At 55.6% G+C, this 10,729-nt stretch overlaps 2 protein-coding genes across 2 annotated transcripts; one reads left to right on the top strand and one right to left on the bottom strand.

The window, feature by feature from the left end:
- Positions 1–3,913: 3,913 nt before the first annotated feature.
- On the bottom strand, positions 3,914–6,042 carry CDEST_07113 (uncharacterized protein). The gene has a single exon (XM_062923272.1). It carries the CDS (start codon positions 4,886–4,888, stop codon positions 4,607–4,609), a length of 282 nt encoding a protein of 93 aa, XP_062779323.1. The 5' UTR covers positions 4,889–6,042; the 3' UTR covers positions 3,914–4,606.
- Positions 6,043–7,225: 1,183 nt separating this feature from the next.
- Positions 7,226–9,973, top strand: CDEST_07112 (Putative inositolphosphotransferase Aur1/Ipt1). Its single transcript, XM_062923271.1, has 2 exons — positions 7,226–9,079; positions 9,185–9,973. The coding sequence occupies exons 1-2, from the start codon at positions 8,143–8,145 to the stop codon at positions 9,553–9,555; spliced, it is 1,308 nt and encodes a 435-aa protein (XP_062779322.1). The 5' UTR covers positions 7,226–8,142; the 3' UTR covers positions 9,556–9,973.
- The last annotated feature ends 756 nt before the right edge of the window (positions 9,974–10,729 follow it).

Genomic DNA, 10,729 nt, shown 5'->3' with positions numbered 1-10,729 from the left:
ACGTATACGTCTGTGATAAGAAGCAGCAGCAGCACCAATCGAAAGGAAGGCGCATTGAGCAATGAGTTGAGAGCATGGCATGGGCAGAGCATCAACCATGAGCCTAAGCATTAGCATGAGCATGAGCATGAGCACCGCGCCTGCCTCCTACATTGCCTTGACTTCCTTGCTCCTTGTTCCCGACTTCCTTCCCCCCTTAAAAGTTAGGAGCCCCTGAAGCTCACAGCACACAGCACGCAGCACACACACGGCAGCAACGCGTGGGAACCTAGGAAATGGAAGGCACGACCTGGCGTGTGGGGACCTGAGCCGTGCTCTGAGTGGTTGGCGGAGAGAATGGAGCCGGGCTGGGCTAAAGCTGGGCCCCACGCTCCCACTGGTTGGATTGGGCTGAGATGCACCAAGGTGTGGTGGGACCTGCATGGCGCGCACGGATCATTCATAAGGAAGGGGCCTAGACAGGAGGGGGGAAGGAATGGATTTAATAAGACTGCTGTGCTGCTCTGCCATGCCTGTGCCTGTACCTGTGCCTATATCTGTATCTGTATCTGTATCTGTATTTGGCTGCAGCTGTGTTTGTCTGCGAAATACGGAGTACTATGTTCTCACCTGTCTGAGGAGGAGGAGGAGGAGGAGGAGGAGGACATTTCTCGTCTACACACAGCGTTTCCCTACCGACGCTCCCTATCAAGAATGCACCCGCTAAGGAAACAAGAAACGCCATCAGTTCTACGCAGTGACATACAAACCTGTTTCAGTCTATTTGTGATGTGGACGAAGCACATGAGGTTACCTTTTGCACACAAAACGCCAGTGGGTTAGAATAGCACATCGCTTGTTAGATCGCAAGCCAGCTAACTCCGTATACTCCAGCCAAACCACACAGAACACAGCCAAGACCAACCAGACTTCATTACAGCAGACAGACAAAAAGAAAATTACACGGGGACCAGGAAAAGCATTGCGATCGCTGCCGCCAGGGTCGCATCGAGTCAAGCAGCCACTCTCCAGCGGAATTGACTCTCCCAATCTGGACCCATTGCTATTTAACCGCATATCGAGAGGCATGCATCCATACACTCCCAGCAGGGGGCGTCCCGTCTCGTCTCAAACCGGTTCGGCCGGGGAGGGCATGGGAAAGAAACCTCCCGTTGCCAGCCAACTCAAATCCGCCATCAGTTCCAACGTTTGTGTCTTGGACCCTGAACGAACCCTTTTCTGGTCCTTCAGCTCCGCGGCGGGAAGGAAAACAACAACAACAACAACAACAACACAACACGGGCACAGACGGACGGACACCAAGAGAGATACACACAGACATTCCAAACCGCTTTACTCTAGTCTTGTCGGGCGTGTGCTGGAGTGCTGGTTGTTTTGGCGTAGGACTAAACGTTAATTCTTGTTCTGAGCCTCAGACATGTGGTTTGCGCTGCCAAACATACGCTCACCTCCTCGTTGGACTCTGATAGTTTTCTGTTCCTCTGTACTGTTCTCCAAGGTTTGTTCACCTCGTTTTCTGTCTTTTCTTCTTCTTTCTTTCTTTTTCTCCTTTTCTTCGTGTCTTCGAATTCTGAGAACCGTCCGAGCGCTGCTTTGAACGCCCGACGCTCGACGCCTACTGCTTTGGTGGTCAGGCCATGGGCCTGTGGCTTCTTTATCTCTGTGTTCCCCGCCGCGCCTGCGTCCTTCGTTCTTCCCGTTTGGGCAAGATGCCAGCCAACGACTCGAAGCTGCAGCTGTGTTGCGCAGTACGTACCGCCCCCTCGCGCACATTTGCCCATTTCTCTTTGGAAAGCATCAAACAGGCGGGTCCATCCTAACAAACAAAAGAGCTCGTGGTTGGCTAGGCCTGTATCGGCATCATGGGCCCGAGCGCTCACTGGCGTCTGCGCTAGTCCCGAAGTGGCATTTTCATTCTTCCACACTGAACCCGAGGAACAACAGCCCTGGGGTCCTCCTTCCTGATCTCCCGACACCACTCTCCTGCCGCTTGCTTGCCTGTCTCGTTCGCTCCTGCTTACTGTTTTCTGCCGTATCTGGCCGCAGGTACCGGTAAGGTAAGGTACCACCACCTAGGCCTGGTTCCTGCATTTCGCTCTTCCCTGGTGCAAACTGCGGGTGGTGCCTCTTTTTTTTTTTCCACGGCCTGGCGGGGTGTAATGCCTGATTTGATGGCATCAGACGAACACTAGCTTCCACGGCATGCATCAATCGCATTCATCTCACGTCAGCATCAACATCATCCTCGCGTTCTTCTACTATTTCACAGATCAAGATCACCTTGAGTTCAGTCTCGGTCTCCTTTTCCCTCCTCTCTTGTTTGCTGTTCTTCTCTTCAACAACCGTGTTCCCCGCCATCCAAGCTTCTCATAATTCGCCTCCCTCAGTCGCCATGCCGCACATACACACACATACACACGCTTGACTTCGCAAAGCGCTTTCGTCTCCGTCCTCGGCATATCGTAAGACGCCGACATCTTCGCGGGTTCCATCGACGGATCCCACCCCAAACCTTACCCTCATCCTCGGCCAGGTCCTATTGGCGCGCAAGAGATGCCACACCAAGGCCTCGGAATAGATAAGTGTGTCGCCGAACCGCTCTTTGTGTCGTCAACAAGGGCATCTTGCACTCTTTCGTTGGGCACGTTGGCACGTCGGCGCCTGAGTCCATGTCGATACCCCTGCATCACCTCATCAACTGACTACCATTGACATCGCTACATTGCGCTCGTATATTTGTCTGTCGCTGTCATGCCGCCCACCACCAGAGCCTTTAACCACCTACCATCGATGCAGTAGGGCTCGTCACGGTCTACGATTTCGGAGATGAATGGCCGTCTGGCGTACGACACCCCGAAGGCTCGTGTCCCTCCCGTCAAGCTCTCGACGATGCGAAGCATGATGCCCACCCCGGATCCCCGTCATCGAAAACCATGGACGTGGCAGAAGACCTAGAGCATTTGAATCTCCCTCCCGGAGTGCCGAAACGAGGTTGACGCCAAAACCTGTCCGTATGGCTAACTGCTGGTGCTGCTCGGGTGTGATCTGCTCACACTCGGATATTGGAATTCCCGTCTTCGTTGCGCCGTCAGCCCTCGATCTCCCCTCGTTTCTTGTGGCCTTTTGCTGCCCAACTCTTTCCGTCGCCACTCCGATGACACGCCACTCAGCTCGTACTGTACACGAACATGTGGCATTGGTATAGCTTGTAGCGCCAACCGTGCCGTAACTACCATCATTTCCGGCCAATACTCGTTGGGTCGAGACAGATCAGCAATTGGTTCCATCCAAGTCTACCCACGCACAGCAACCCCCAGGCGGAATTGGGTATTGGTGACTCCAGCAGATGGAAACCATCATGGGCAACATGATGGTATAAACTGTGCATACCCACCCACAAGCTGCTTCCTCGATACCGTGTTCGCTCCTTTTTTTGGGACCATCTTGATGGTAAATGTTTCTCTGTCGGAAATGAACGACCTTTACGTTGCACAGGAGCGAAGGCAGTTGAGACACTAGCCAAGGAGCGTTCTCTCCTCACACCTACCATGTCATACCAACGGGAACCACATCCATGTTGACGAGCGTTTCACCGTAATGCTGGTCGCAACTGACAGTTTTCATCGATTGCCTCCATATCGTCGACCAGTCGGCAGCTTGGCAAGTCGGGCTTGAAACAACATTCGGGACCTCATGCGTGCCCAGGTCTGGCCGATCCGACCTCCCCAGACTGCGTAGTGCAACAGTCATGCAACACGAAGTCATCGTTACTTGACATCTTTGCATATTCCTCCGATGTATCGATCCGCTTGGGAGTTTGTACGGTTGAGGTGTGTGTCAGGTTTGCACTGTTGACTTGCTTCTCGTTTACTCGTATTGCCGTTTCCTCGATGGCAAGATCGTTTCAACTCTCAGACAAGCAAGCAGTCCCATTCGACAGACATGGTCGGCGTCAGAGATATCTACCCGTTTTTATAGTTCTGTCTGTTGGAGGAGGCGCACGTCGCTTCAGGAGCAGTCCTTTCGGAAGCCTCGACTCGACTGTCCATCACCTCGGAGAGGTACGGGAGATATTCGCGATGGTGGACTTTGCCTTGCGTTTTCAGTTCCTCCATGATTGAATCGACCCGGTGGACAGGTGGGCGGCTGTGATGACACTGTCGGCTTTTCGAGTTGACGCAAGTCTTTGGTACAAGTCTTGGATTGTAGGCACACGGCCCGAATGGAGAATGTCTCCAGCTGAGCCCCGACTGAGCAGGGTTCGACAGCTAGCTACCCCGAGCGGAAACGCCGCGCGGGACATGTCAGATGTTGGAGTGAGCGAGGCCACGGCCGCAATGTTTAACGGTGTCGGAGAGCAGAGTCGTGATACTCTTATCCATCTCGGGGATTCGCTCCGGCCGACAACGTCTAGTCTAAATCCTCACTTACTAGGGGATCGCGATAAGTGGAGGGGACGAGTGTGCGCCATCAGTACATCCTGCCTGACATTGGCGAACAAAGACAAACTCTTTGCTGACGAGTCGGTGCTGAGGTGAAGATCATTGTCGCTGACAACAAGGCAGGGGCACTGCTCCAGCCGGTTGACGGACCGGCAGGACAAAATCTATACTAATCGGCGTGGGAAACCGGAGAATTTGGATGACCGAGACGGAGATTTGCGGGGTTGACCTCGGTGGAATGTTGAATCATCCGGAGCGTGCGGAACTGAGACGCCCACTTTGACTGTCTCACAGTTGCAGGCTCCCCGAACGGAGATGGGTTCCATTACGCCGACCCGCAAGTGCCGGCCGGTGTTGAAGTTTTGGCCGATGCTGACAAGTCGAGCGAGCCTCGTGTCAACAGCGTAACGGAGTTCAACGAGCACAGCACGGCGTCGAGCGGACATTGCGAAAAAGCTCGGAGCTCGGTAGCGCCCGGGGGTCGATCTGCAGGGCTGAGCTTCTAAAGGGGGCGGGCGGCGTCAATACGCGGGACGGCCGGATGGATCGCATAAACGCGGAAATGGCCCAGCCAACTAGCACCCCCCACGAGGCCAGAAGCGGACTAGTCGAGGATTGACAGGCAAGCGACAAGAAGTCTTGATGGCAACAAGAGTTTGTCAAAGGTGTGTACAGACATTGTTCAAGGGCCGTTTGCCTTGTTTGTGGAGAAAGGAGAAGATGATGGGGGAAAGGCTCTCTTCGCCGTCAAGGTCACCGACAAGAGAGGCGGGCTTTTGTCTGTCGAAAATGGGGAAAATACGGTACGGTAAATACCCTCCCGCACGCAAGACAAGACAAAGTCTCGGAAACCCGCCGTGGGCAAATGTGATGATGTAGGCCAAGGCGCCTTTCTACTTCGTGTTGCATGGGCGGGTGTGCCGGCCCCCTCTCAACCTCAAACCCTGCAATCAGATCCAGTCAGGTCACCCTCCATCCACCGGCCAACGCAATTAATCGCGGTCAGAATCTGGAAATCTGCCTAGGGCGTACAGAGTATGGCGGCGGCATGTGTTTGGACGCCGACACCCCGCGAGAGCGTAGGACGGCGGGTGGATGTGTGGCGCTTCTCCTCGTTCAATCAACTCAACGCGGTGCCACCCGTCCAAGGCGTACGACGACAGGACATTTGTACTGTATCCGTTCTGTTCGCCAACTAAAGGTACGGTACCTAGAAAGGGATGTTTGTTGGCGAATTCCACTTTGAAGGTCCAGTAGAGAAGATGCCCAATCTTGCGCCCCAGTGTTCAAGGGGCAATGGGCAAAGGGGGCCGGCCGTGGGAGCGGAGCGGAATCCATCCCGGCGGCGACACAGGCAGCAGCAGAAGGTCGATTTGGTCCATGATGAATGATGGATGAGGAAATGGGCCGACCTCTCATGGGTCGTTGAGTCGGTGTCCGTCTTTCCACATGCCCACTGGAAAGTTTTCTTCCGGCCGCTGGACACGGGTAATGCGACGTGAACCAAAAACACAGCGGTGATTATCGCTGCTGCTGGCAGAGGATGCGGCGAACGGACCAGCGACCACCGCAAATTCAGCGGAGTACAGATACAGAGCAGCAAATAATTAATAAACACTCAATCAATCCCCTAGAACGACAAGACGGACTGTCGGATGCCACGGAAGCAGTCTTCTCCACAAGGCCCCCCCTCTCACCCCTGTTCGATTGGTCGACTTGCCCGTTACGCGGTGTCGTGTGCCTCGCACACTCCGTCATCATCGATCCCTCGCCCAACTTTTTGGTTGATGGCAAAGAGAGAGAGAGAGAGAGAGAGAGAGAGATAGAGAAAGAGAGAGAGACGAAGAGAGAGAGAGAGAGAGCTAGCTGCGGTTCCTCATTTACACCTCCCGGGGGGGAGTGGGAGAATGTAAGCGGCAGGCAAGCAGGCATTCAGGCCACGGATACCCAGCGATAAGCATAACTGGGATGGATGGCCGTTCCCACGGACCTCGACTTCGAAGCATGAAGAGAAGCACCAGAACAAGAGACGCTCGTTTTGCGGTAGGCCGTGCTCTTTTTACACCGCCCAAGTAGTTGGTTACACTGCTTGACGGCACGAGCTAAGGTACGTCAGGTAGCCCTCGGAGCAGAGGAGACGGCCAAGTCATTCACGGGTGTGTGTGTACACTACTAGGTATGGAGAGAGAGAGAGAGAGATAGAGAGCATAGCATGACGGTGAGCTGCCAACGACTGAGCACGCGACATGCCGTCTCTTTGTGGCGGTTTCTTTCTCCATGTCTCATCCTATCAATCTAGGCCGTTGGCCACCCACCACCCACCTTTCAATATTTTATCTTTTTCTGGGTAACACAACCCACGCGGCACTTGGCGAGCGATTCGTCCACGTCGGGCATCCTAGTCAGCCAGCCAGACAGACAGACACACACGGACACCTAGACACCTAGACACCTAGACACCAAGACTTTCAGTCCCGCCCCTCAACAGCCCACAACCCGTCTCCATGGCGAGATGGGATTTCGTGTCATGGACAGGGGGTCGCGGCGGGTAGAGCTTTTTCCTCTTTTTTTTCTTTTTTTCCACTTCTTCTTTCTACGTTGTATTCCCATTCCCACCGTCCGCTATGCGCCCCCTTCCGTCTCCCCCCTCCTCCCCGCCCTCACTGCGGCCAGCGCTGCCACCGTCCGTCGGAGACCATGCGGAGCCCGCTCATGTGTACAAATGGCCGGTGGGTGGGATTGGGAGCCAAGTGCAAGAGGTCTGTCACGTCTGTGTGTACAGTTAACTGCCTGCAAGACAAGTACAGTAGGTAGTAGGTGCAGTGTACGGATGGTGTACACTAACATGCGGCATCTGCTGCGCTGCGCAAAGCGAAAAGCCAACCTTGTTCCTCTCGCCTCGGTCAAGCAAGGTCCAGCGCGTGTGTTGTGGGTTGTGCCGAGCCTGGGCTCTCCGCGCAAAGTGTGCCGGAAGTTCCATGTCCTGGTTTCTGGTGTTATTACGAGCTCCATCCCATCCATGTGTGTGTGCGTGTGTTCGTACCTATTACTTGCAGTCTTGCTCGCTTGTTGGCAAAAGCCGATGTAGTGAGGGTTCAGTACGTCCATCTGCTTGCTGTTCGTTACCCGTTTCCCATTCCATCCCATCCCTCCCCTCTCGTTCTCGTTCTCACTCTCACTCTCGCTCTCACTCTCACTACTCTTAATCAACTCACCCGCCTCCGTCCGTGCCAAGAACCCATCTCGTAGCTTCATGAGACCTTCTTTTGACACGGACACTCTCCCATCTCACATAAACCGACCATCCGGTAGCCCTGCCATTCATTGGCTTTGACCATCCATATCACACACACACACACACCCAGCCGGTGGACAGGCGCTTGTCGTTTGTCAGATTCATCCCACCCACGCCCGCCCGCCCGCCTCCCGGGACCTGTGCCCTTCCCGAACCTCCCGTCCTCAAATACCACGTCGGCGGACCTGGAGCGAAGCCAAGTCTCCAGTTCTCCTCCCACCTCTTCCTCTTGTTCCCTCTCTCTCCCTCTCTCTCTCTCTCACACACTTTCTCTTCCTCTTACTGATCGCCGTCTCCATTGTCGGCTGTTGCTTCCCTTCATTCGTCACTCGTCCTCCGTCACCCCCATACAGTCCCCCCCCCTCAAACAAGTAGACGAAGCAAAAAAAGAAGAAGGGGAAAAATATGGGTATCGGAGCCGTGGCAGAGCCCCTGGTGGTCATCACCCTATTGTTCGGCGGCACATGGTTCAACCGCAACACCGGTGGCAACACCTACGACAACCTAGGATGGAAGGGCCCCGATATCGACGACGTCGAGCACAAGCGATCTGACGAGCGCCGTTCCGGAAATTCGACGCCCGACTCGGAAGAGTCTCTCCTCTCGCTCGGCGGCGCCTTTAGCTCGTCATCGACCTTGTCGCCGCACGAGGAGCCCCCGCGCCGCACACGCCGCATCAAGTTCTTTGGCTACCAGCGTCTCGTCACAACACCCAACACGAGAGCACACAAGGACAGGCTCCTTAGCCGGGTGCTCCGCAAGTTCCCCTTCCTCGTGGAGGCTTGGTACTGGGCTCTCATCTACTGGGTTTACCAGGTCGGACGGGCCTTCACCGCACTCACCCTCAACGAGGGGACGGTCGACGTCGCGCGCAAGCATGCGCTCCAGCTCATCCACCTCGAGCAGCGCCTGCACATCTTCATCGAGGTGCCGGTGCAGCAGTACTTCCTCCAGATGCCGACGGTGATGCACTGGATCAACCGCATCTACTCCTTCATCCACATCCCCGGCACGATCCTGTTCCTCGTCATCCTCTACTTCGTCACCACCACCCGCAAGCGCCGCGCCCTCTCGGCCAAGCTCGGCGGCAACGAGAACGTCCGCTGGAACTCGGCCGGCCCGGCCCTGTACGAGGCCCGCCGTCGCACCATGGCCACCTGCAACCTGCTCGCCTTCGTCGTCTTCACCCTCTGGCCCTGCATGCCGCCCCGCCTGCTGAGCGACCCCAAGTACAACGGGCCCGACGCCGGCGAGTCCAAGAGCTTCGGCTTTGTCGACACGGTCCACAGCTCCTCGGGCGAGAGCAGCGTCTGGACGACCAACAAGTTCTGCAACCAGTATGGTGAGTTTTTCCCCCCCCATGACATGACGTGACGGGATGTGACGGCCACACTTTATTCTTAGTCAAAACATGAACAACACAGAAATAGACTAACAATCACTTCAGCCGCCATGCCCTCGCTGCACTTTGGCTACTCCCTCCTTATCGGCCTCACCGTCGCGACCCTGCCGATGCCCTCGATCCGCTCGCGCCCGTGGAAGCGCTTCGCCATCGCCGCCATCGGCATGTCCTACCCGGCTCTGATCCTGACGGCCATTGTCGCGACCGCCAACCACTTCGTGCTCGACGCTGTCGCCGGCGCCATCGTCTGCGGTCTCGCCTGGAACTGCAACGGCGTGCTGCTGAACCTGCTTGTCGTCGAGGACTACTTCCTCCACGTCCTGCGCCTGCACAAGCCCGTCAACTGGACCGACCCGGAGGTCTCGGCCGTCGAGAGGGAGTGGAAGCCCAGCATGGCGCTGGGCGACGACGCCTGAAAGGACGGCGAGGAGCGTGACAATAGGGGAGATTGTGTGCGTGTGTGTATGTATGTGTTGTGTCAGATTCTGGGGTCCGTGATGCACGCGGCCCTGTGAGACGATGTGTTTTGATGCGTTCTGTTCTGCATGGGAAAAACGGGATACATTATGTGAGGGTGGCCGACTCTTTTGCGTATTTTGCCAACTTGTTCTGGTCAGGCGAGCAAACAGGCTCGGTGGGGAGTTTACGCGGACTGCTTCCCCCCCCCTCTCAAATATTTTTGTCTTGTTACTGGTACTATCCTTTTTTTATCATCATCACAGGGTGAACGACATATACACTCCGGCTTGTGGGTGATATTCTGGTCGACTCCCACGGTCGGGGAGTACCTCACGAACATATACCTATGGATTATTTAATGGAACAATGATGACACTCTACACTCGGTCCTGGTCCAACTACCTGTCATGCGGTCCTCCGAGTCTTGATCTTGCCGCTCGCACACCTACCTTTGTATCACAAGCCTAACGGATGGATGTTTGCCACATCCCTCTCTTCCAAAGCGTCTGCCAAGCCGGATACTGTTTGCAGATGGCATGGTTGGGCCCGTTCGCGACGGCCGAGCACATCGTTGAATGATAATTCGGGGGGTCGTGTTTGATGGAAGCTTCTTTTTTTGGGGGGGGAGGGGAGGGCATTAATGCGAACCAAAGGGGAAAAGAAAGGGCGGAGGGAAGGATGAATGTGGCTGAGGGGGGTGGTGAGGTTTCAGTTCGGGGCTTCAAGTTCGGACGACGGTCCGAGGAATCATGGTTTGCGGAAACGATGTCCCGAGGAAGGAAACGCATGGATTTGGACAGTGATTGGGGGCGGGACGGGTTTGAAAGGCTCCAAATAAGATTCTGGGGAGCATTAAAGCCATGAATGGCTCCAGGGCAAACGTTGCTTGTCAGACGGTTGGGCCGTTGACCCGCGGGTGGTCCAGCCGAGCTAGGCGGGTTATTCTGGGCCGTTGGTCCCGTTCGCAATGGAATCTGGGAACTCTCCGGTTCAACGGTTAACGGTCGACGGCGCTGGATCGGAGGGCGGATGGGTCCGTACCCGTCCCCGGATACGCGGCACGGCACGGGGAGATCCGCTAGCGCCGGGGTGGAGCTTGATCTTTCGGATCGGCTCCGGACGGTGCTTTTC

This window comes from Colletotrichum destructivum, chromosome 4 (assembly GCF_034447905.1).
Source record: "Colletotrichum destructivum chromosome 4, complete sequence".
Taxonomy (NCBI): Eukaryota; Fungi; Ascomycota; class Sordariomycetes; order Glomerellales; family Glomerellaceae; genus Colletotrichum; species Colletotrichum destructivum.
This window is presented reverse-complemented; position numbering and strand designations above follow the sequence as displayed.

Excerpts from the sequence above, each read along its gene's own strand:
- CDEST_07112 (XM_062923271.1), top strand. The coding sequence starts at position 8,143 with ATGGGTATCGGAGCCGTGGCAGAGCCCCTGGTGGTCATCACCCTATTG. Across the intron at positions 9,080-9,184 it reads CAAGTTCTGCAACCAGTATG|CCGCCATGCCCTCGCTGCAC; the intron begins GTGAGTTTTTCC and ends CAATCACTTCAG.
- CDEST_07113 (XM_062923272.1), bottom strand. The coding sequence starts at position 4,888 with ATGTCCGCTCGACGCCGTGCTGTGCTCGTTGAACTCCGTTACGCTGTT.